Source organism: Chrysemys picta, chromosome 24, assembly GCF_011386835.1.
Source record: "Chrysemys picta bellii isolate R12L10 chromosome 24, ASM1138683v2, whole genome shotgun sequence".
NCBI classification, from domain to species: Eukaryota; Metazoa; Chordata; order Testudines; family Emydidae; genus Chrysemys; species Chrysemys picta.
The window spans coordinates 15,737,450-15,763,572 of NC_088814.1; the positions used below are offsets into that span (position 1 = coordinate 15,737,450).

At 54.1% G+C, this 26,123-nt stretch overlaps 1 protein-coding gene across 1 annotated transcript; it reads right to left on the reverse strand.

Moving 5' to 3' along the window:
• Positions 1 to 1,984: 1,984 nt before the first annotated feature.
• Positions 1,985 to 22,768, reverse strand: LOC135977364 (glycylpeptide N-tetradecanoyltransferase 1). Its single transcript, XM_065577918.1, has 11 exons — positions 22,601 to 22,768; positions 20,577 to 20,718; positions 16,381 to 16,499; positions 14,793 to 14,884; positions 9,433 to 9,549; positions 8,464 to 8,634; positions 7,486 to 7,594; positions 5,751 to 5,921; positions 5,206 to 5,373; positions 4,588 to 4,725; positions 1,985 to 2,311 (listed from the first exon to the last, which is right to left on the reverse strand). Exons 1-11 carry the CDS (start codon positions 22,751 to 22,753, stop codon positions 2,291 to 2,293), a joined length of 1,401 nt encoding a protein of 466 aa, XP_065433990.1. The 5' UTR covers positions 22,754 to 22,768; the 3' UTR covers positions 1,985 to 2,290.
• Between the last annotated feature and the right edge of the window lie 3,355 nt (positions 22,769 to 26,123).

Here is a 26,123-nt window from a genome sequence, read left to right on the forward strand (position 1 = left end):
TGACCCCTGTATACACCGGCCACAGGACTTTCCTGAACTGACTGAACTAGAGCAAAACGTCCACTCTCAAGCTTCAAAAAGTCCAGTGACGGCAAATCCCCTCCCCACACCCTTCACAGATTGTTCTCATGGTCCATTCCCCTGCCGGGGCAGTGAGAGTGCCATTAAACGAAGACAATGCGAGCCTGGTGAAGGAGGGGCTGTGGGGTGGTTTCCCAGGATAAAAATCTACAAGAGGGGATGCTCTTCCACAGACAATGGGGGAAACAGTCATTTGGGATGTTCCAATCATTGCACGGGCCACTTTAGAAACCAGAACATAAGAACGGCCAGACTGGGTCAGACCAAAGTCCATCTAGCTCAGTATCCTGTCTTCTGACAGTGGCCAATGCCAGGTGCCCCAGAGGGAATGAACAAAACAGGGAATCATCAAGTGATCCATCCCCTGTCGCCCATTCCCAGACTCTGGCAAACAGAGGCTAGGGAACCATCCCTGCCCATCCTGGCTAATAGCCATTGATGGACCTATCCTCCATGAATTTATCTAGTTCTTTTTTGAACCCTGTTATAGTCTTGGCCTTAACAACATCCTCTAGCAAGGAGTTCCACAGTTTGACTGTGTGTTGTGTGAAAAAATACTTCTTTTTGTTTATTTTAAATCTGCTGCCTGTTAATTTCATTTGGTGACCCTGGTTCTTGTGTTATGAGGAGTAAATAACACTTCCTTATTTGCTTTCTCCACACCAATCATGATTTTATAGACCTCTATCATATCCCCCCTTAGTCATCTCTTTTCCAAGCTGAAAAGTCCCAGTCTTATTAATCTCTCCTCATACAGAAGCCGTTTCATACCCCTAATCATTTTTGTTGCCCTTTTCTGAACCTATTCCAATTTCAATATATCTTTTTTTGAGATGGGGCGAGCACATCTGCACGCAGGATTCAAGATGTGGGTGTACCATGGATTTATAGAGAGACATGAATCAAAAGGCATGGAGAAAAATGAGCATGGAAGGGACTGTCATGGTTCAGAGCCCCCGAAAGGTGTAACAATGGGTAACCCCAGAACCGCCAAGATAGCCAAGCCAAGGTGCACTAGACCCCTGCTTCCCAGAGCGATGGGGTTGGAGAACGGATTCTGGCCTGGCCGGCGTGGTTACTGCAGCTACGTGGCCATGGGCTGCCGGGGACAGAGAGGCGTTTGGGTGACTGCATCCAGTTTACTTAGTGCTATGGTTACGGATTTGTACCAACGCGAGTCCGAAAGCTGGTTCCCTGGGGCACTTCATGAACAGCTGCTTCTCCAGAGCATAGCGAGGGTCGGTTCAGCTCATTGAACCCAGCAGGGAGGGGCCATGTCTCAAAGGTGCGGGAGAGGCTGAAGCCCAGGTCTGCCTTGATCAGACACAGATAGCCCTTAGCTGTGAATAGCGATTAACTTCCTGGCAGGCCGGCAGGGCAATCCAGGCACGGGCTAGGCTGGGAAGAAGCAAGCACCGTTGGGGCTAGCCGGTAAAGCAGTCTCATGGCAGCTCCTCTCAATGGTTGGGCCTTCCAGCAGGAAGTGACTTCTCCAGCCCTTGGCTTTCGCCACCCGCAGGGTCCAGGACGCAGATGGACGCCCATCCTGCCGCATCACATTGTTAATGAATCTGGAGCTCAGGAAAATGAGGGGAGAACCCTGGAGACAGCCAGGCAACTCCTCCATCAAGCCTCAGTCCTGGGCCCTCCAGACATCCCAGAGCAGCGCCCCCCACCCTGCCCCACTGTTCTTGGCCCAGTCTCTAGCATGCATGTGCTGATCAGCCGTTTCCTGGGTGGTGGTGAAGCCACCAAACTCATCCACGCTTGTGACCCATGATGGGATTTGAACCCAGCCCTGCAGAGGCCAGGGCAGCAAGCAGCTTCTTGCTGAGAAAAGGCAACATGCCGAGCTGGGGAAGTGGTCAGCTGGGTCAGGCTGCAAGAGGAAAGCTATTTAAAATGTATATAATATAGACTTTTATTATTCACCCGTTAACTCCAGTATTTGCCAATCACGAGCTAGTTTGCAGCAGTTACATTCCCTTGATCACGTCTGTACGAGGATGCAATTAATTGAAACAAAGGAGACCAATGCCACTGCCCAGGGTGTAGCAGCTGGCATCCTGTGACACAATCGTTAAAATCAGGGGATGGTTCAGTCCCAGCTCCTCTGCAGGAGGGTCTTGCTTCCACGGAAACCCCAACAGCAACTTTCGGTTCCTGGCCCAACTTCTCAGAGACGGCGCCGCTCCTCTCTGGGGATTGGTTACTGCAACACCAGTCCAACCTGAGAGAGCCAATGGGAAACAGGTTAGGAAGTGTTAACGTGACAGATCTTCTCTGTTTCAGACCCCAGCTCTGGACACCTGGCACACGTTCTCCAGCGCTCCCCAGGGCTGCCGGAACGCAAAGGCAATCTGAGCAATGTCGGAGTCCGGCCGCGGCCTCTAACAGACCAACAACGCGTCACAGCCCCAAGGGAACCCGTGGCAAAGGCCGGAAGGTGTTGGAGAAAGAGCCCCCTCTGTTCACAGCAGTGGTCCGGGGGTAAGAGTATAGGGATAGGAGTCAAGACCCGTGGGCCTAGCCCCTGCTCTGCCACTTGTTCTTGCGTGTCTTGGGGCAGATACTTACCCCTGTGCCTTGGGAGACTCAGCTGTAAGACGGGGGTGATACGGACTTCCCCAGTGCGCACTGGAGAGGTCCCTGCCAGTGCAGGATTCGGGCATTTGGGGGTGATTTGTATTTATGGTCAGGTTTTCCCCTGGCTAAGTTAGTGCCTTTTAGTTTAGAAGCCAGTTTTGTGCATGGGGATCCCCTTTCGAAGGAGCCAGCCACTCTCGGGGGTTCCCTGGTGCCAGCTGTTGTGTGATGGGTCATTTCTGGTTTGGGAAGTGCTCAGATTCGCTGACGGGAGGTGCTGGGGAAGGGCCAGCGCTGCCCAGGAGCTCAGGCCCCGGGGGTTTGTACTCAGCGCCTTCCTGGGTAAGAGCAGCAGCACAGCTCCCCCAGTGCCACCCGCTCCAAGCGGAGCACGCAGTGACCGATTAGTGACCGACTGGCTGCTTTGGAACGGCTAATTCTCAGCAAGCGAGAAAAGCCCGATCTGGTTCTGTGTGCCAGGGCGCGGCACCCAGGTAACTGCTGTGGAATTCATGGCTGCAAAGGGCGTCAAGCTGAATGCCACGGCCGGATTAGGTTAGAATCCCAACTGCCATAGGCATTCCCCCCCCCTGCCACAAGCAGCAATGCAAACCCACAACAGAGACTGGCCACTGCCAAAGACCGGCAGCAGACACTCCAGTGCTTTGGACCAGCCAGCCTGGCTCCCGTATCTCCTGCCCAGCCCAGAGCACACATGCAGCGCTATGTAACAAGAATATTTTATCATTTTAGTGCAACTTCCATCCCAAGGCAATTTACAAGCTAGGTGCATGCACTGAAATGCTGCCACCTCTGGGGTGCGGAAGTGGTGGACAAATGGGCAAGCCAGCACGAAGGGAAGGGAAGCTGTGGTCAAGGCCTCCAGGACAAAACACCTGCTCGTACAGAGGCAAAGACCCCCGGGTCCCATTGCCCAAGCTGTAGGGGGCTCGAACACTCCTAGCTGGGAGAGGGGAAGCCCAGGACACGTGCTGGATTCTCTCAAACAAGCGTGTTCCTTACACGGGCCCTGTCCAGCAGACACCACGAGATCAGTCATTCGTCTGTTTCGCCACTTGACTTGTTTTAAAGACCCGAGAAAAGGCTGACGTGCGGCACTCACAGGTCCAGTGTGTCTGTGGATCCCGCCCATTCCCGCACACAGCCCTGCACAGGACAAACCTTCTGCCAGACGCTGCCTCATTCCTAAGGCTCCCGATGGCTAGGCAGGGGCTCAGCCCTCATGCTCATGGAGCGCTCTGCATCTGCAAAGCGCTTTCCAACACCAACTTTCCCCAACCTTGTGTCCTAGCTCCATTTTACAGATGGGCAGGGCACCACTGCCCTGCCTCGGTTTCCCTACGGTGACAGGGGAGTCAGTAGCCAAACCGTTAAGGCCCAGGGGCTCCTACCTCAGTCTGTGCTCCAAGGGGATAGAAAGGTGGCTTAGCTAAGACACAGGTGTTGTAGCCGGCCGCTGCCAGGGCTTGGTGGAGGCTGCCAGACGGATGGCTTTTAAAGAGCTTTTGGGGTAGTGCTTCTAGTTGCCTGGCCCATGGAGCAGGGCAGCGATTCAGCCCAAGGAAACCCTCCCCACACAGGCAAACAGCAAAGCCTGTGGTATGTCCAGGCGCTAATTCCCAGCGGTACAAAGGCTGCAGGAGCCGACCAGGCTGGGCTCAGGAAGGCGTCCCCGGCATTCCCCGTGACAAGCGCATTACCGCTGTTCTGCTGACGCTTCGCACGTTGGCTGTTGCCAGGAGCTCAGTGGCTGGTGATCTGACTCAGTACCGCACTGACCTGTGTCCCACGAGAGATCTTTGAAGAAACCATTTCAGCGGCCAAACGAGATAACCTACCCGCATAGCCCCCCCGGCCAGCCCCCACCAGGGCGACCCCTGTGCTGAGTGAGGCACTTACCTTCTCTGCCCCCATGCTGGGGCATTTCCAATTGTAAAGATAATACTGCAGATTCCCGTCCCCAATCCCAAACTTCAGCTTCTCCAGGAAGGTTTTGTTTTCCATGAGATCCAGTGCATTGAACACATCAAACCCCTTCTGCACGGGCGACAGGGGAGAGGTCATCAGGGCCAGTCTCTCCAGCTGTGCTGCCCTCCTCCGCCCCCAGGCACCGCCCCCCCGAAAGCCTCCCACAACCTGCCACGTGGCCTTTAGCCGATCGCCCCAGTGGAGAGGCCCTGGATTGACTCCCCCCCTCTAGGGGATGGGGGCCATTGAGAGAAACCTGCTCCCCCTGCTATAGCTGTTCTCTGGATAAATACAGGGGTTCGGGCTCCGTGGCTGTCAGGCCAGGGCTGCTCTGGGAGACCAGGATGGGCAAAGCACACGCTCCTCACAGCCATAAAACAACAAGGGTTCATCATTCACGCTTTCTTTTAAAGGTGGGTGGGGCCCACGTCTGAGGCCCCCCAGATCTCAAGGGCCACCATGCAGCTGGTGAGGAGGTGGCTACAGTCAGTCTCAAGCCTCTGCCGAGCCCTGGTGCTCCCGGGGCAAAGGGGCTCCACGCCTGCTTACCGACTTTGCGAGGATGAGGGCGTCGCTCATGAGGTCGAGGAGGGGAGTCTTGGTATGAACGTTGTAGAAGGAGTACGCGGCTTTCAGGCTCTTGTGAGTGGGGTGGTTCATGATGGTGGAGGGCAGCGTGTAGAAGCTCAGGAAGTCCGTCACCTCGCCGGTGGGGCTCTGAAAGCAAATGGCAGCAGCGTGGGTACGGCCTGAGCCAGGCCGAGACAGGACAGAGCCATAAGCAAGAACCATCTGAGGCCGTTCAGGGCCACACCACAAGCTGGCTGCCTTGCCCGCAGGCTCGGCACAGGGCAAGGCCAATGCCTCAGGGCAGCGCTGAGGCTGGTGCCAAGGCGGCACAGCGACACTTGCAATAACCCAGCCTCTACTGCCCCTTGAGGCCTGTCCCGTGAAGCCCAACGCAGGCACTGGGTCAGCGACCCCCGTCTGAGCCAGGGAGGAGGTGACTGACGCTCAGCAGGCGGAGAACCAGCTGTGCCTTCCAAAGGGACTGGGGCCCAGGTGACATTAGTCTCTCGGCCCTGCCGGCTCACCTCCACCACGAAGGTGTCAATGATATTCTCCTGAGGGAAGAACCAGTGCTCCACCTCCTCACGACTCATGACTGGGGTCAGGTGGAACTGCTTCAGGTACTCGGTCAGAAGCTTGTGCACGACAGCGATGTCTTTGTGCTCCATTGCCCGCAGGCTGGACGTCTTCGGAGTCTGGAGAGAGGGAAAGAAATTGTCCGGGCCGGCTCGAGAGCATCTTGGCTCGAGCAGATTTTTTCAGTACCCAAAGGGCCAGGATTGCTAATGCTTATTAACAGAGGGACCCGCCCACAGCAGCTGGCTACAGGGCATCCCCACACTGCTCTTTTCTGCTCAGGCCCCCCACACCTCGGCCCATCCTCAGACCCCTGCCCACCTGACTTCCTTTAACCGACGCCCTGCAGAAAGCTGCCAAGACCACCTGTCCGGGGTCCCAGAATCCCACGCTTTGGGGTCTGTCACATGCAAAGAGGCTTCCAGCCACCCATGACCTACAATAACGCATGGTGTGGCCAGAGCTCCAGATTCATGCCAGGCTTACAGCCATGGTGCCCCTGCTCTGGTCCCATTCCTGTACACATGCTAAGTGGACCAGGCTGGGCAAGAGACTGCTAAGAAATACGTAGGTGCTGCAGGAAATGGGGCTGGTGACCCAGTAAGTGGCAGCTTCCCTGGCTTGGTACTGAGCCCAAACCCTACCATGGTGCCAAAGTGTACCAGAGGTGCCAGCTTTTGGATAAGAGGCAAAATCAGGGCCCTGCCCCCGCTCGTCACAGTGGCACAATTGAGCCCAGGGATCAAGGAGGCAGATGCCAGGGTACAGCTCATTTATGAGTTCACCAAGTGCTCTGGGATCCCCCAAGGAAGCAGCAGCTCCTTGCGCTGGCCTGAGTGACTTCCAGAGCACCGTGCTCCGTTTATACGTCCAAAAGGGGGGTTCTCTGAACTGTGGGGGCCACACGCTCAGCCTGCATCCCTTGGGCCTCCAGCGCACAATGGAATTCGCTGCGCCTGGCCTGGCCAGCCCAGAGCAGGGGGCCTGGGTTGTTTCCAGTCTGAGCCCATTCCTGCCCCATGGAGCAGCAGTGTCTAGCCAGACCCAGGGCTGGTTTTCAGTTTCTGTGGCAAATAAGTGATTAGTTGCTATGGTGACCGGCATCCTAAATACTCCTTAAAGAAGGATGAACATTCTTTAATCAGCAGCTGCTTAGGAGTGCGGCCGGCCGGCTGCTGGCTCCCCCGCGAGCTGGGCTGGCTCTGGAGTAGGAAGCAGCGACTCAGACTCGCCGGAGGGAGCAGCAAAGCCAGGCAGGCACTGCCATGTTCCCGGCTGTCACTGCACTCGGGCAGCGGCCACCCCAGCACACCTCAGGGGATTACAACACAGGTTGGCTCGGCCTCTTATTGTTAAACCAAATCCCTCTGCAATCGCTGCCAAGCCCGGGCGCTCAGCTTCCCCGACAGGCAGGGTCTGCGTTTGCGAGAACTCATGGCCCACAGCTGCACACGTGCAAAGAGAAGCGCAGGGACGCAGGCAGCATGAGCTCCGTGCTAGGCAGCTAGCGGTGGCTCTCGGGACCTGGCTGCTACACTGACCACAACAGGGAGGAACTCAGAACCAGCTTGGATGTCTGAGCCTCAGCAATTCACCTCCCTCCACGGCCAGCTCAGGAGCGAGCGGTTTGCGCTCGGCAGGTAACCGAGAGAGGCAGCAGCTACCACAGACACAAGCACACACCTCCGGCAGCCGGTAGAGCTTCATGGTGCGTTGCATTGTCATGTTCCTGCTCAGGTGGGAAAACTTGACTTCAATCAGTTTCCGAGGATTCAGGGACCGATGCCAGTATCTGCAGAAACACAAGTCTAGGTCACACGTGCAGGACGCTCGCGATGGAGGAGAAGGCTGGAAAGAGCATGCGAGTCTTTTAAGTGCCAGAAGGTGGCACAAGACATCAGGCTAATTAGCAAGGCAGAAACCTCTCCATCACATCAATCAAGCCCTCCGCGGCCCGGCCCCACCCCACCTATCGTCCCATTTGCTGCTGTCAACACTTGCCTCTGATTGGCCCAGCACCCCAGCCTCCATTGCCCGCTTGCTAAATTTTCAAACAAGTCCCTTTGCAATTCTCCCATGCTGCCCGTCATGCTTGGGAGGAGCTCCTTGTAAACATCCCCAAACTAACTCATCACCCACCTTCAAAGCCCTCCTTTGCTGTGATGCCTACAGAAACCTGACGACAGCTAGGGTGCGGAGACCACTGCCCATCACGTGGGCCAATCCTGTCGCATTGTTTCCTTGGGCTCCCCTCTGTCTCTATCCACCTGCTGTTTCCTGTTTTAAACTTGGATTATAAAGTCTTTGGGGGCAGGGACTGTCTGTTGTTGTGCGTCGGTGCAGCGCCTAGACCCTGGAGCCGTGGTCCATGCCTGGGGCTATGGTAAACTCACACCCAACGGCTCCCAGGGAGAAAAGCCAGGGCAACGTGGGGTGCACCTGCTGGAGGAGTCCTCGATACGGTGTTGCTTCATGGCTTCCAAGAGCCAGTAGCTCACCCTGAGGAGACAACGAGCTGTCCAGCCGACTCCCTGAAGGACACTGCTAGGAGGAACCGCTCGGCCCAGTGGGATCGTGGGTAAATCCGAGTGCTCTGCTAACAAGCCATGGGAAGAGAGGTCTGTTAAGGGCCAAGTCTGCACTCCTTGGAGCGTCACTTACCTACAAGTGCCGACGGGTTTCGGCAACACTACCCCTGCAGTGTAAACAGCCTGAAAAATCCCCTCCAGGTGAACCCGCCGGGTGATCTCCCGGATCAGAACTGGGGCCACCCGTTTAGAGCGCAGCTTCTTGTGGACGCACAGGAAGTTTATCTCCACCATCTTCTTCTCTCTTGAGAGGACAGAGAACAAGCCCAGGGGAGAGTCAGAGTTGTCTTGGCAGGGTTACTCCAATTCCCCAGGCTCAGAACATGGCCTCACCTGGGGAGGGAGGGGGCAGATGCTCTGCAGAAGGGAGATGGGACATCCCTAGCATAAGAAGCCAGGCCAGGGGAGCGGGAGCTTTCCCCACTTGCCCATTCCAGGTCACTGCCTGTCACCAGTTAATCCCCCAACCCACTCCGTGCCTCACTCATCTATCTACACAGCGAAGCAATTCGACAGCATTGCTGCCTGGCCTCTCGGACGGGAGCCCTCCGCTACCAGTGTTCGGTAAGTCACACCGGTTGGGTGGCCCATCCACACCGGCGTAGGGAAGTCAGAAGGTCTCATTATCCATGGCGCCTGCCCACGGACGGGGGCGCAGGATCCCAAGTTGCTTAGGCGCTTTTGAGAACTTTACTCTGAGCACAACAGGGACAACACAACAGTTGTCCAAGGAACAACGCGCTCTGGAGAATTTCCACACGATGTCCCTTTCCTACAGCCAGAGCTGTACGCTGGCCTCGTTAAGCACTAACAAAGCTAGTGTCTGAGGTTCTCGTATGCGAGACTTCCTCTTACAAGAGCTGCCCACCTTAACTAACCCCCTTTCCCTGCGAATCACGGGGCACTCCTAGAGCCAGAGTGGTGCACACCAGGCTGGCCCCCGCAAGGATCAATGCGGCCGAGACGCCTCGGACCCAGCCCAGGAGCATCCGACCCCACAGTGGGGAAGAGTTGAGATCGAGCCGAACAGAAAGGCACTTACGAATCGTAGATGTGGATCGTGGCTGGAATCGCACTGATGAATCCAACCAACTTCTTGCTAGAGATGACTCGGACCCCGCAGTGCCACTGGGGCAGCCAGCCGGGGGGACGCAAAGCCCTGGAGAATGGACAAGCCTTGGTTAGTCCTGGCACATTCCTGCACCAGAGGCCCCAAGCACCCGCTTTTCTCTTCAACTGGCCCTGGCAGACTCTAGTGCGGGCACCAGGGACCAGTGTGGAGTGTGCAGCCCTGTCCTTGGGCAGCATGGGCCCAAGGGCTGTGCTTCAGCCTTGGCCCAGAGGGAGCCCAGCGAGTTCAGCCTCCGTGGGCCAGGCAATCCTGGGACTTCCCACAGAACCATCCAGCCCCGGGGACAAAGCCCAGGTGCATTTCTGGGACAGGGATACGTTTCGCCCAGGGCCCTCATGGAGATGTGGGTTTGCTTCACATGGGCCACCCAAGAGAAGTCTGAGAGGTGGAGAGCAGAGAGCACGACTAGCTGGGCTCCGTTTGAACCAGAGATTCCCTCCGTGCCATGGGCAACCCACGCTCACCCTAGGAGAGCTGAGAGTCAGGGTCTCGCCAGTGCTCAGTGCTGGCCTAGCACCGTGCTCACTGAGGGCCTGTTCTCAAGGAGAGCAGCGAGGCCGAACAGGAGCCCAGCAGAGACCCCAGCGCAGAGTTCTCGGCCCGACTCACTTGTGAAGAGAATTCATATTTTACGGCTGTTTGTGCGAAGGGTGAGCCCCCGCCCCCAGACACCCCCACCACAGCACCCAGCAGCACATCAGAGCCCCTGCCATGGCACTGAGCCCCTCGGGCTGGGAGAGACAGACACCCTGGGGGGAACCAACTGCCGTCTCACAGCTGACTAGCCGTGAACTCGAGGAGAGCAGTGTCCCGATCCAGGGCAGGGAGACGACACAGGCATAGCAGCCAGGAGGCAGAGCTATTACTGTGCACGGCTGTACGGGATATCGCTGTGCACGGCTGTACGGGATATCACACTGTACTGTGCACGGCTGTACGGGATATCACACTGTACTGTGCACGGCTGTACGGGATATCGCCGTGCACGGCTGTACGGGATATCACACTGTACTGTGCACGGCTGTACGGGATATCACACTGTACTGTGCACGGCTGTACGGGATATCGCCGTGCACGGCTGTACGGGATATCACACTGTACTGTGCACGGCTGTACAGGATATCACACTGTACTGTGCATGGCTGTATGGGATATCGCTGTGCACGGCTGTACGGGATATCACACTGTACTGTGCACATCTGTACGGGTTATCGCTGTGCACGGCTGTAGGATTATCACACTATACCGTGCACAGCTGCAGGGATATCACACTGTACTGTGCACAGCTGTAGGGTTATCGCTGTGCACGGCTGTACGGGATATCACACTGTACTGTGCACATCTGTACAGGTTATCACACTGTACTGTGCACATCTGTATGGGATATCGCTGTGCACGGCTGTACGGGATATCACACTGTACTGTGCACGGCTGTACGGGATATCGCCGTGCACGGCTGTACGGGATATCACACTGTACTGTGCACGGCTGTACAGGATATCACACTGTACTGTGCACGGCTGTATGGGATATCGCTGTGCACGGCTGTACGGGATATCACACTGTACTGTGCACATCTGTACGGGTTATCGCTGTGCACGGCTGTAGGATTATCACACTATACCGTGCACAGCTGCAGGGATATCACACTGTACTGTGCACAGCTGTAGGGTTATCGCTGTGCACGGCTGTACGGGATATCACACTGTACTGTGCACATCTGTACAGGTTATCACACTGTACTGTGCACATCTGTATGGGATATCGCTGTGCACGGCTGTACGGGATATCACACTGTACTGTGCACATCTGTACAGGTTATCACACTGTACTGTGCACATCTGTACAGGTTATCACACTGTACTGTGCACAGCTGTATGGGATATCGCTGTGCATGGCTGTACGGGATATCGCTGTGCATGGCTGTAGGGTTATCACACTATACCATGCGCAGCTGCAGGGTTACAGTTGTACGAGTTATCAATCACACTGTACTGTACACAGCTGTATGGGATATCGCTGTGCACGGCTGTACGGGATATCACACTGTACTGTGCACAGCTGTAGGGTTATCGCTGTGCACGGCTGTACGGGATATCACACTGTACTGTGCACGGCTGTACGGGATATCGCTGTGCACGGCTGTACGGGATATCACACTGTACTGTGCACATCTGTACAGGTTATCACACTGTACTGTGCACAGCTGTATGGGATATCGCTGTGCATGGCTGTAGGGTTATCACACTATACCGTGTGCAGCTGCAGGGTTACAGCTGTACGAGTTATCAATCACACTGTACTGTACACAGCTGTATGGGTTATCGCTGTGCACAGCTACTGTGATACACCACTTGTAAAACACTAGGGGTTCTTCACAACCATGGGAATGGTATACAGGTTAATTAGCAATAATTAACTAATTAATCAATTGAACATATAGAGCGCCTTTCACCCCAGGATTTCCAACTACTTCACAACCTGGCAGCCCTCTGATGTGGAGTTCATTAGTGTTATTGCTGTTTTCTGGAGTGGAACAAGAGCTTAGCACAAAGACTCCGGTTTAAAGCCGTATTAGCTATGGCCCAAGAGACCCCACCGTGCCACCAGCCTACAGTAACAAGCAGGCTGTGGGCTGGCTGCAGGAATCCCCGGTGAGGTTCTCTGGCCTGTACTACACAGGGGGTTAGACTGAACGATCATGACAGTCCCTTATGGCCTTGAAATCTAAGAATCACTAACGAGTGGCTTCCTTCCAGGGCTACTCAGTGAGCAAGAGCTTATGAATGCTGGGTGGCTTCCATGGGTTATTTATATCACACTGACACAGTCCCAGGTGCTTTAACTGCCTCTTAGCAAGAGCTGGTCCCTGGCCTGAGGAGCACAGACACCAGGCAATTGTTCAGGTGAAGGAGGTGTGCCACCTACAAGAAGCAGGAGGCCAAGGCAGGGACATCTGCAGGAGGAGGGGGGCCCATTCCAAGCATTCCCATGAAAAAGGGATACAGATTCTAGAAAGAGTAGCAGAGGTACAGGGCTCTGTGCAAGCGGTCTGCAGGACCGGCAAGGGGACATCAACAGTCTGAAGTAGATGCAATAAGTGACTGGAAGAGGGTGAAGGAACTGGGGCCCCGGACAAGGTGGATAATGTGCCTGCAGTGCTGAACAAGGAGATAATCACATGGCAAACACAACCACAGCAAACGACAGAGATGGCCAGCCCCAGCCCAGCAGGAAGGGCCCGTGATTTCAGCTGCTGTGGTCAGGGTGGACAATATAGTTCTGTCTAATCACCCTTCGTTAATTCACAGCAAGGCCTTTCCTTCACCTGGCTGTGCCACACAGCATGCAAGCGTTATCGGGTAGGGAATGGGTTAGAATAACCATCATTCACAGGTGACCAAGACGTACAACGCTGAAGGCACCACTGGTATCTTGCCAGGCCAGAACGTGACCGTGCATACCGTTCCCTATCAGAAGAGATTTCACAGAGCCTGAGGATTTGTTGGAACTCCTGAGAAGAGGATCCTGGTGTGGCATGACACTCCATATTCTTCATAGAAATATTGTTATGATAGGAATATGGCCTAAGATACATTTTATGCAGATGGGTCTTGTAAGAGATCATTGGAAAGGCTATAATTTACAGAATGTGATTATCTACATTGTATCCAGATATTATTTCTGTATCTGAAGTTAAAAATACTGACTATGTAACAATTAGAACTGTGTACACACTTGGGGAACGCCCAGCGGACAGTAAGCAATCAGCCTGGATAAGCCATTAAGGAGAACACTAGAACTTTGAAAATGCTAATCTCTCCCCTGCCCGAGAAGTTTACTGGAATGCTGCATTGACACTACAAGGTCAGGTGATATCATCACCTGGTGCAAGATACCACATGGTACTTTCCCACTGGAAACAAAGGCTTCCGGCCTTATGTACATTCTATTTATGGCTGGGAGGCAAGGCCATCAGCACTCTCCCTTCCCACCCAAGAAGTGAGACTGCTAAAAGTACCTTACAAGACAGAAGAACTAAGCTGAGGGAAAGGCAAGGGCTGAGGCCAGTCTGAGACAGAGGAGTCTAGTCTGTAAAGAGAAATAACTGGAAATCTAAGCTACAGAAACTCTGCATCCTGCCCAAGTCAACATTTAGGGGGAGAAATTACATTTTGTAACCCGTTTCTTTAGAGAATCAAACTTAGTTGGCGTGTTTTGTTTTATTTGCTTAGTAATCTGCTTTGTTCTGTTTGCTAACTCTTATAACCACTTCAAATTTACTTTTTATAGTTAATAACTTTTTTCTTGTTAATAACACAACCCAGTTTCTGCAATTTATAACGGGGGGAGAGAAGTTGTGTCTCTCTCTTCACACTGAGGGAGACGGCGAATTGTTATGAGCTCGCACTGTGCAGATCTTTCTCTACAGCGCAAGACATTAGCAGCTTGGGTGTACTTTCCAGAGGGAAGCTGCACTTGAGCGCTGGGCAATTTCCTTGCTGAGCCTTCCCACAGAGAGCTGTTTGCAGCCTCGGCGTGATTCTACAGCTGGTGCGTCCCTACCTGTGGGTGTGCTGCCGGACAGCCTGACTCAGCAAAACAGGAGCGGGAGCCCAGGCTAGTGGAGCAGGCGGGCTGAGTGAAATCCCAATACTTCAGGTGGCATCCCAGAACGGGAATCCAGCAGGGGACCAGGCATGCGACAACCTGCCCTCCTCTGTGACCATGGCTAACATTTACCCATGGCACGGGGATGAGGCTACATTCACTGGCATTGTAAAAGCCCTCTGAAGCCCAAGACAGGAGATGCCATCTACAGAAATGCCATCTTGGCCTTATCAGCCAATTAATAGCAAGTTTATATTGTTGGCACAATCTGGTCATCTGTCTTCATACTGCAGTTCCAGGGCAGCGGGGGACAGGCCCAGTCGGGGAGCTACTGAGCTAATGGTGCTCCAGCCCCCTTCCAAGGGAACAGCACAGTCAGGGTCGGGGACAAGCTCAGAGCTGGGGTGCTCTGCCCTCCCAAGGCTCAGAGGAGTTGAGGGCAGGAAGAGTCATGTGTCCGAATCTCTCCTGCAGGATACCTGGGGTTGCACACCAGAGATACCAACCTTCCCCCACCACTGTGCATGTGGAGGGATGGGGATGGCAGTGGGGAAGGAGGCAAGAGAATTGATAGACAGCTGCAGCACCAGCCCAGGAGAGCCAGGTTTGCTGGGCCCCCAGCCCCATGCTCACGAGGTTGGGAAGAGCCTGCTACTTACCACAGAAGGAACTCAGGTGAGTAATCAAACCGGAACATGTTGTCATCGTCTTCCACGTAGTTCTCGTTCAGGAGCGTGTACAGCTCTTTTAGCTAAGAGAGAGATCAGTCGGCTGAGGAGGCAAAGCCAGCTAGTCAGTAACAGCCCCCCTCAGCCGGGCCCCCTGACTGGACAGCAGCAGCGACAAGGAGAAATCCCATTTGCTGTGGGGAAGGGACACCTTTAAAAAGGCCAAGCTAATGCTGGTGCTCCGCCGGACCAGCTGCTGTCTGACTACCATGGAGCATGTCCCTCAAACTCCCCCTTTCCTCTCCCTAAGCAGCCATTCCCCATTCCTGCGGATGCGCCAAGAGCAGAAGTTCATAACCTGCCCGCGGAGCCAGGCTAGGACAGAGTGGTGCACACAGGGCTGCTGGGGGTCACAGACTGGGGTTCAGAATGGCTAGTGGGGGGGACTCAGGAGCTAGTAGGGTGACAGCACTGAGCCTGGGGATGGGGGCTGCAGGGAAGGGGCGGATGTGCCTGACTGAATGGGAGAGGCTTGGGGCCAGCCAGGGTCTGCATGGGGGAGGCTCCCCAACTCCCTTACAACCCCCCCCAGAAAAACACCTGTTCCATACTTCTCCCACCCGACCCCAACAACCCTCCAGATTCACTCTAGGCTTCTTCCCTCTCCCTCAGCTCCTCCGTTACCCCTGACTCCCCCAAGCCTTCGCACTGCTTCTGACAGGTGCAGGAAATACAGTTCTGTGTCGTCATTTAAATGAATTACTCAAAGTTCTGTATTCATATGCCTAGTAAGAAATCTATTTATTAAAAAAAATTACCAGCATTTTTTTTGGTCTGTGTTATCACAGACATACCTGCTGACAGCTATTTTGAAATAAATTACCAAAATAATTGACACTGGCCTGATTATATTGTGTTATTTTGACAAAAAATATGCAGAATTTTGCGGAATTTTAAAGTATTGTGTGCAGAATTTTTAATTTTTTTGGTGCAAAATTTTTTATGTTTTGGCGCAGAATTCCCCCAGGAGTAACTCAGTGCAACAGTGACTGGACCAGTTATCGCTGCTGCGGGAGCGGTCCTTGGCCACCTGTGCCCATTGCTGCCACGTGCCCTCTTCTCGATACAGCAGAAACCTCTTAGCTCTCAGCTCAGCTGTGGGTGCAACCTTGGCCCTGGAGTGGGGGGAACAGACACTCCTGCTATGTTCCTCTGTCAGGCTCACTTCATCTCCAGGAGACAGGGTTAGATTCCTAGGAAGTGGCCTGTTGGGTCGCCCACCCCTGAGCTCCAGAGATGTGTGGGAATTTCCATCTCCCGCCAGGAGCTCGGAACACAGCAGGCTTGGTCTGGTAGGGGCACTGATGACACTGAAGCTAAAAAAGGGCAGAGGCCCGTCTCGCCTTAAGGAGAGAGCAGCCCAATTGCTAGCCCGAGCCGGGGAGCTGGGGAAACAGGACAGAGGATGAATTCTACAGCTCCATGAATAACTCCAGCAGCTCGGTGCTCGGGGCCCACAGCAGGGACTCTACATTAGAGACCCCTCCCAACCAGCTTGTCCTGCCTTGGCCCTTCTTACCACGCCTCGGTCCCCCAAGTCCAGGGCATCCCAGGTGAAGCCTGGGGGCAAGGTGTAAGGCTCCTGCCGGATATTGTCTTTGTCTGGTTCCACCGGCCCATGAGTGTTCACCACTTCTCCTGGGAAAGAGACAGGAACAATCAAACGGTCCCTCGGCCTCTGGGAGCCACCTGCGTTTTAATAACACGCTCTGACATTCTGAGAGCACCTTGCACCCCAAGGGGTCCCAACACGTTTCACAGCTGTATATACAGGGATCATTCCCCCATTACTGAGGCAGCCAGCTCCCAGGTGGAGCACAACAGCTGTTTAACAGTACACAGCAACACTACGCCATGGATCTGAGGAACTGAATAGCTCATTCCATTGAAACTGCAGGGCAGGTTTAGGGGAGCAGAGTTGGACTCTGACTGGGCCCAGGGCTAAGAAGTGGACAGGCACTGGCTTTATGCCTCACTTAGAAGGTGACACTTCCACACCAGCCGCCTGCTGGTCTCTGGTACTGGTTTATTTCATACTCGAGGGAAGGGTGCCTCTATGGAATCATTAACTGCTCCCTGCAGATGCTGGTTCTTCCTCAGTTTCCCACTTCATTACTGACAAAACCCAACCTCCTTAGCGGGTCACATCTCAAAGTCACAGCCCGAGATGGTATTAGCTGGAGGCCACAAACAGCAGATTTTTCTCTTCATGGATTTGCACCATCATAGTCCTTGGCCTACCAGCCAGCCTTTTCCCGAAACTCCCCCGTTGTCTGCAATACCCTCCTGGAAGCTTCCAAAGGAGCGTTTCTCCCTGCCAGCTCCAGCCTTTGCCATTTGGCAAACGTCAGCATTTCCCATCCACTGTGCTTTAAATGCAGTTGAAATTAACAAGGCTACTTTTGTTTAACTATTGTGACTCCTAAAGCACTTTATCAAGCCAAGAGATCTCGATTTGGGCACCAGCCATACTGGGAGGTTAGCAAAGCCCAGGAAGTGCTAATTAAGTGCCACTGAAAAGAAAGTACAACACTTTTTTTTTTTTTTTATGGGAGGCATGAAGACAAAGATTAAAACAAATCCAGGCAATGGAGAGGTGAATTTAAGATCCAAACAAGAACACAGAGCATTAATTACCCCAGCACCTCAGGGCCAGAGTGCTCACCTGGAGCAGCTCCCATCGCTCTCAATGGATGCGGAGCACGAGAAAATCTGGCCCCTCAAACCCAGACTACTTTTGTTTACCAGATTCGAAGCAGCATCGGACAGGTCGTGCTGCGTGCTGGATACTGTCCTTTCACCAAACACCAGGGGAGACAGCATGGTGTAGCATTGAGAGCCGGGGGTGGGGGCGTTTCAGTCAGTCCTGAGCTCTGGTGCCAACCCTACCACTGATCTGGTCTCTGGACAAGGCCCCTGATCATTCTGTGTCTTGTTTCCCATCCGTGAAATGGAGACAACACCTTCTGCTCTACAGGGGTTTGTGATGCTTAACTGACGGTTACAAAGCCCTTTGGGATCCTCACACGCTACAGGTTCTGATTCCCACCCCCATGACACCTACAGCACACTGGTATGTTACAGTAACCATCCAGACAACAGAACAAGGACCGAGTCTGGTGCCAGACTACCTGGGAGCTCATGCCCTTCCACAGAACAGCCCTTCCAGGAAGCCAGATACACTGGTACGGTGCCAGTGCTGACAAATGGATACAGAGCTAGCCAGACAGGACATGGGCGGCAAGGGGGATCAGACAGAGGCTTCTTCAAAGGAGTTGCTGAAAAGAGCCAATTTCCCAGTCACCACAAGGAGGAACAAACCCCGGGTTACTTAAGAAAACGAACAGTTTGGCCATTGTGATTTAAAGCTCTTCTCAGCTCCGTTTGGACTAGGGTGGGAGTTGCCAGACGCAGAAAGAAGAAGCAATGCAATCACACAGACACCAGGGGAGTTTCTGCAGAGATCTGCTCCGATTCCTCTAGGACGCAAAGTCCTTCCAGAGACACGGCTCTCTACATCAAAGAGCTTCTCTTCCTTTCAAAACCATTCATCAGCTGAGCTTTCTGGCCAGGACAGAGGAACGGCTTATTACTGGACAGCATCACTTCAGTGCACACTCCCCAAGTCTCAGACAGTTGCTAGTGCGCAAGTGACCCAGAAATCCCCCTCCGAACAGGGGCAGCACAAGTCTTACCAGGGGAAGCTGATGCTTTTCCAAAGAACAACTCCAGAGATAATGGCCAGGCCAGCTTGGCCAGCTGAACTATGAGCAGATCAGACTTCTTGTCACGATCCCGCCCCTGCTGAGGAGATTTACCGCTTTTCCCTTACGTCGAGAGATTGAGAGCAGACTAGTGGGCGTCAGGAATCCTGGATTTGATTACCAGCTCTGCCAGCATTGCTGTGACGCTGGTGCAAAGTCTGGGTCTCAGTGTCCCCGCTGTCGAACAGGGAAGCCGATTAACGAGTACGTACAAAGCGCTTGGAGATCCCGGCACTTTCATAGGCCCAAAGTGCTGCTCTATTCGTAACTTTCTAGCAAGACTCCTTAACCCGGCCAGCAAAACTTGCAGCGCCTGCAAACACTGCAGCTGGACACCCAGCTAGTCCAAGCGATCAGCACAGAGGCCAGGAAGCACGACTCCGGGAGGTGCAGACACTCGCTCATCCAGAGTACTGGCATGTGGTGACTAGTCCCACTACAGCTCATCTTCTAAACGACAGGGGCCACAGGCCTGGACCTACCCAGGCTCTCCAAGAGCAGCACTGCAGACCTGTCGCTCAGCAGCGTGAGCTGGCTCAGGCTCAGCAGAGCCCCTTTCCGGGCAAGGGATTTACAGACAGACAGACACGCCCTGAGTCCTGCTCCCATCACTGATTCCCCCAGTTGTAATGGTCCTTCTAGCCCAGTGTCCTGTCTTCTGACAGTGGCTGGTGCCAGAAGCTTCACGGGAGTGAACAGAACAGGGGAGTTTACTGAGTGATCCATCCCCTGTCGTCCTCTCCCAGCCTCTGGCAGCCAGAGGTCTAGGGACACCCAGAGCAGGGGGTTGTGTCCCTGACCATCTTGGCTAACAGCCAGTGATAGGCCTGTCCTCCAGGAACTTGTCTAATTCTTTTTTGAACCCAGTTATACTTTTGGCCTTTAGAACATCCCCTGGCAATGAGTTCCACAGGTTGACTGTCTGTTATAGGAAAAGATTCTTCCTTTTGTTTGTTTTAAACCTGCTGACTATTAATTTTGTTGGGTGACCCCTGGTTCATTGTGATATGAAGGGGTAAATAATACTTCCTTATTCAAGTACTTGAATAGGAGAAGAGGGGATTTGAAATAAGTTAAATTAAGAGAGACTTGAATATGACCTGTGGAGATCTCAGCAATCTTCCCTGGAACTTGGCAAAACTGCTCAAAGTCAGGGTTGGTTTAACTGCTAAAGGAACTCGGAACCAGCAGTTTCCACTGACAAAACAAATATGAGCAAATGTTATGGCTCTGACTTTAAAAATATTATTTTCAACTGCAAACTTATACCAACTTAAGTGGGGTCTTTGGGATCTTGGCAATTTATGTTTCAAATATTGGATATCCCTGACAGCCTTACTGTGCTTGGGATGTGCTGGGTGGTGGTATTATTATGGAAGAATAACAAAATGAAGGAAACCCATCTAGGCCAGCCCAAATACTAAGGCGATGGGTCCAGAAAGAGAATCTTGACAGAGAGCCTTACAAGTCAGTTATGATAATGGACTGGCCCTGGCACAAGTCTTAGTCACCTATTTGCACCATGACAATAGTGGAAAAACAATGGAAGGAAACAGTCTAGTGGATCAGGCACTAGAATGGGACTCAGAACACGTGGGTTCAATTCCTGACTCTGCCATGGACTCCCAGTGTGACCTTGGGCCAGTCCTTTAGTCTCCCCGCGGCTCAGTTTCTCCCATCTGTAAGACACGGATAAGGTTTCCCTCTCTCACCTGGGTGCTGGGAGGATAGAATCCATTTATAGTGATGAGGGACAGACGAGTATCAAGATACAAAGAGAATGATAAATATTGACCAACCAAAAACCTGCTTCAGGCAAGGCTGGGCTAGGCAGACTCCGGATGCAGAAGTTTGGGGTTTACCACCACCCAGGACACAGTGACACAGCCACAGTCGGGGTGAAGGGATCCAGGACACACAAGCATAGGAAGGATGCCCATAAGGTACATACCTAGTTTGGGTACTGGCTGTGTGTCCCAGAACTGGTAGCTGCGCTTGCTGGCCTCCTCCATGGTCTTGGCAGGTCCCTGACCTACAGAGAACAATTCAATGGCTTTCTGAATCTCCTGGATCCTCTCGGCTGGCAGTTTCACCTGAGTAGCAGAGAAAGGGACACAAGACGACAGACCAGTGAGCCACGCTCCCAGACTCCGTCAGCTCCTGGAGCTTGAGTCTAAAACAGACAAGGCAGGTCCTGCCACCTGTGCCTGGACTTGCTCCGGGCATTTGACTGAGGGCGGAGCTTGCGGGTGGGGAGGTGCAGGGAGCACAAAGGAGATCATTGCCAGTCCTGCTCTGTGGAATGACATCAACATGCACCCCCAGCTCCAGGATGTTAGCGGCGTCCAAGGCACGTCTGTATTAAGAAATTGTAAAGTGCAAGCAGGGGAGCCCAGGGGCCAGCAGGACAAGGGAAGTGAGCCATCCTCCAGGCCTCCCTTTGGGCTAGAAGAGGGGCCAGCAGACACACACCAACACTCGGCTGTCATGGGGAGAGCCGCTTTGGCCCCATCTTTCACCTCATATTAAGCCAGGGCTTTGCAAACTGGGAATCGCAGCCGCCAGCCGAGCTGCTAGGTGATGCAAACAGCAGCAAAACACCCTGGCCATTAGAGCCAAGGGAAATGAGCGCAGCAGCATGGTCCTCTCTCTCCGCATCTTGCCCTGCCCAGCCCCCCCCCCCCTCCTCTCTAGTGATGCAGCATTTGTATTAGGATAGTGCCCAGAGGCTCCCACTGAGATCAGGAGCCCACTGCGCTCAGAGCTGGCCACACACAGAACAGGAATTTACCGACCAAAGCCCAAAGGACCCCAGAGGGGCTGTTACTTGCCCACAGTCAGTGACAGAGCCGGGAACAGAGTCCCGGTCCAGTGCCCCACACACTGGGCCACAGTGTCTCTTAGGGCAGTTTCTCCCCCTTCCGCGCCACCTACCCCCCCATCCAGTGCTGCTGCTGAGAAGCGCTGCTTAAAGGTGGCGAGGAGTCAGCTGCCTTAAGCACACAGTCCCTGCTGCTTCCCCAGTAGCTGGAGCAGAGCACAGAGGAGGGAGAGAGCAGCCCAGCCAGCAGTAGCCAGTCCTACTGCCTCATAGCCAGCAGCACCCTCGTCACCCGCACCCCCCCCCACACGCCACGCACCCAGCGTTACCCACAGTCCCTGGGGGAGCCCAAAGGATTAGAATAATAGAATCACAGAACTGGAAGGGACCTCGAGAGGTCTCTAGGCCAGTCCCCTGCACTCAAGGCAGGACTAAGGATTATCTAGACCCTCCCTGACAGGTGTTTGTCCAACCTGCTCTTAAAAATCTCCAATGCTGGAGATTCCACCACCTCCCTAGGCAATTTATTCCAGTGCTTCACCACTCTGACAGTTAGGAACTTTTTCCTAATGTCCAACCTAGACCTCCCTTGCTGCAGTTTAATTTGATTGTGGGACTGGAGTTCACTGCTTTGGGGTGCAGACAGTTTGAAGCCCCCGGAATTGAGCAAATCAGGATCAGATGTTCTCCAAAAAGCAGAAAATACTGGCCCTGTCTCCAGTGCAGGCAAGGGAGGGACACTGGCAGGCAGTGGAAGGGTCTGGCTGGCGCAGAGAGCAGCGAGCTTCTCCCGGCCACCTCACAGCAAGGCGGCAGCTGACTTGCCACAAGCGCCAGTCTGGGCATGCTTACTACAGCACCGGCGCTAGCTTGGATTTCCTAGCAAAGGGTCGTGTCCAGGCCTAGATCTGTCCACAAACATCTGCTAGCATCAGTGGGAGTTCTGGCACATGGATCCAGGCTCGGAGAGGGCCCTACATCTTAGAGCTCTGAGTAACAGAATGCCAAGGGCAAGTCTCGGCATCGGTAGCCTCCTTCCCCACCCATGAGTCACGCTGGCGAGACGCACACACGCGGGATATATTCTCTCTCCAAAGGGCAGGCTCTCATCTGGGGGAGCGAGCCACCAGCCCGATGGTCAGGGGACAGTTTACCTTTACGGGCTGATCCTGAGCCGGATCAAGTTGTTCTCCTTTCTCTTTCTTCCGTTTCTGTTTCTTTTTCTTCTTTTTGGCTCCACTGTCATCCACTGGACTTAAGCCACTAGGGAACAAAGTAAACATCATTGGAGCTTCTCCTGAGGACATTTATGCAGTCTGTGCAGCTCTAGAGAGAGAATAAAGGGCTCCCTGTTCTAAGTCAGACCCGAAGATGCATCACACCTGCTCCGGGAGCCTGAATAATCCGCAAACAAGGAATGCAGCCAAGAGAGCATTTCATGGGCTAGTTTCAAGCCCATTTCTTAGCGACAGCACCTCTCGGATAAAGCCTCCAATAAAGGAAGGTTAAAAATACTGGTACCGCTGCCCAGTGCTGCAGGATCGGAGCACCTTCTGCCTAACCCAGACTGGCGAGAGGGAGCCCCTGGGGCCAAGAGGCTGGGGCGCCCCTCCCTCTCTGGGAAAGGGAAGTGCTCCGTGGGGTACGGGGCTGGGAATGGCTGATGCTGGGAACATTGTTCCAGTTACGAGGGGAAAGCGTCAGCAAAGAGGACGGTATGACGGCGTTTCCTGAGTCTGCTCAGACTCTGGATTCATCTAGACTCCTCTGGGAGCTGCCTCTCCTGGGGATGTTCTGCCCGCGGCTCTGCCATGCTCGCTCCTGGGCCGTACAATCGACGTGGCCCCCGAGGAGCACCTCTGTACTGGCGGGGGTTGGGGTTCAGAGCCCGAAACATACGCTAACTTAGCGGAGACAATCTGTGAACTGCCCCATCACACAGGGAATTTTCTGTTCTTCTTGCTTTAGCTTACCAATTTGGGGAAGTTAATGGAGCCGGCTCAAACTCTGTATTGGTACATCCACACCAGCGGCACAGCGTCTGTGCAGGGTTCAGAGACATCCCCACCCAGGCACAGAGCAATCAGTAGGTGCCCGGGAGACAAGTGGCACAGGAAATGCTGGTAACTAAAGCCAATCACCACACCCCTCCTTAAACCTCAGAGCTCGCCAAGCCAATGGCTCATCGGGCTGATGTGGCTAAAGCACCTCAGTTTCATAGCCAACAGTACCCAAGGGAGTGGCCAGCATCACGTCCGAGGGCCTTTGAGTGCCCTGACCTGAAGGATCAGGTGCCCATTTTACAGCTGGGTAAACTGGAGCTGGCCTTTCAGCGAGATTGCGCGAGACTCGAACCCACAACCTTCAGCAACTGCACCTGAAAACCACATTAACCCTCAGCTGCTCCTCAAAACCACAGGGACTAACCTGCAGGATCTGAACAAAACACAAAGGGCAAAATGTAGACGAGAAGGAAAGATGTCCCGCCCTGTGCAGAGCACGTGTAACACTGACTAGGCAGGGTCGGAGGTAAGGGGCAGTGAATGGAGTAGCCAATTCGAGAGTCAGACCTTTCTGCAGTAACTAGCCCTTCCCCAAAACATCCCGACGCCCCGGGAGCTGAGCAGCGGGCAGGGCAGTCAGGGAGGCCAGACAGGAGGTTAGCACTCCTGGGACGGGAGGACGTTCTACCAAAGGGACCTTGAACATGAGGGCTACAGGAGGCACATGAGATGGGCCCTACCAAATTCATGGCCATGAAAAATGTGTCACGGACCATGAAATCTGTTCTTTTGCGTGCTTTTACCCTGTACTATACAGATTTCACAGGGCAGACCAGCGTTTCTCAAAGTGGGGGTCCTGACCCAAAAGGAGGTCACGGGGAGGGTCGCAAGGATATTGTGTGTGTGTGTGTGGGGGGGGGGGGGGGGGGTATTGCCACCCTTACTTCTGTGCTGCCTTGAGAACTGGGTGGCCAGAGAGCGGCGGCTGCTAACTGGGTGCCCAGTTCTGAAGGCAGTGCCCTGCCAGCAGCAGCACAGAAATAAGGGTGGCAATACCATCCCATACCACCCTTACTTCTGCGCTGCTGCCTTCAGAGCTGGGAGGCTGGAGAGTGGTGGCTGCTGGCCGAGGGCACAGCTGTGAAGGCAGCAGCGCGGAAGTAAGGGTGGCAATACCATCCCATGCCATCCTTACTTCTGCGCTGCTGGTGGCGGCTCTGCCTTCAGAGCTGGGCTCCCGGCCAGCAGCCGCCGCTCGCAGCACAGAAATAAGGGTGGCAATACCATGACCCTCTTACAGTAACCTTGTGACCCCCAACCCCCCAACCCCTTTTGGGTCAGGACTCCTACAGTTACAACACTCTCAAAATTCAGATTTAAATATCTGAAATCATGAAATTAATGATTTTCAAAATCCGAGGACCGTGAAGTTGATCATAATGACCGTGAATTTGGTAGGGCCCTTCACATCAGGCGAGGGGAGAACAAGCAGTCTTTTGCTCCTCACAAGTCAGGTGACATGTCCAATGGCTCCTCTTGAAAGGCTTTACTGTCCCTGTGGAACCAGCCAGCCCAGCCCCTGGCAACTGACCTGCCTTCGGAAGCTAAGACACAATATAACCAATCACATAGCACTGCTAGGCGGGCCAGGTGCCAGAATTCGAGAAGCACAGGTCCAGAGCGAGCAGCAGGAGACCCTGGAGGAAGCCAGAAGGGGGATGTTTTGCAGCAAATGGGGAGAAGAGGCACCTTGGCCGCACACTCAGTCAGCAGCCCTCCACCCTCCAGCCCCAGAACCGCACCCAGACCAGAGAGGCCCCTGCCGAGCTCATGGGCCAGTTGGTTTGCAGACCCCAGACCACAGAGCATTTCTTCGGGTGTCAGACTCACAAACTGGCTATTACTGCACTGGGCAAGACCTGCACAAAGAGATTTTGTTACAAGTCACAGTCCTGTCTGAGGTCCTGAGGGGCCACATCTTCAGGGCCTAGTTCTGTGAACTACGAGCTGCCCTCAGCTCCCCCGTCTGCCGCAGGAGCCCCAGACACTCAGCACCTCGCAGAGTCGGACACCGTACGTGTATCTGAGGGTTACGCTGCCCATCACGGGAATGCAGAATTAACAAAGAACAACCAGCAACATAACATCAGGGCCTGGAAAACGTACCGGCACTTTCTAGCTGAAGAACTAAGCTCACCAGCCAGGATAAAAAACTAGAATGTAAACACTTCCCAGCTGCTGTAGCCAAACTCACTGCCCTCACCAGGGCTCCTGGCATCCCTCCACACGCCCCTTGCATGCCACCAGGGACTCCCTGCACCTCCGCCCGACCGCCACAGCGGCGGCTCTGTGTTCCCCCCATTTCAGAGGCTCCGGGTACCTCCCATCCCTCCTTCCCCCCCATAGCAGGATCCTCTGTTCTCCCCGCATGCCAGGGGCTGTGCGTCACCCGTTTTCCCAATGCCAGGGGGTCTGTGTGCCAGGCCATTCTCCCCTCCCATTCCAGGGGCACTCTGCAGGGTCAGGAATAGCGGTTCCTGAATAACTCCATATGGAGATAAGCCCGGAGTCATTCAGGGTGTCAATATTTTAACTCTACTGGGAGGCACGGCAGAGCGGAGATGAAGGGGTTAATGGCTGCCATCAACCAGTCTTTGATTTACAGTGAAGCTGC

Bases quoted from the DNA above. Each gene is read 5' to 3' on its own strand.
- LOC135977364 (XM_065577918.1), bottom strand. From the start codon at position 22,753: ATGTCCTCAGGAGAAGCTCCAATGATGTTTACTTTGTTCCCTAGTGGC. The intron at 5,922-7,485 runs GTGTGTGCTTGT...CCCTCTCTCCAG, and splicing joins AGCTCTACCGGCTGCCGGAG to ACTCCGAAGACGTCCAGCCT. The intron at 2,312-4,587 runs GTAAGTGCCTCA...TGGCTCTCTCAG, and splicing joins CCAGCATGGGGGCAGAGAAG to GTTGGACTGGTGTTGCAGTA.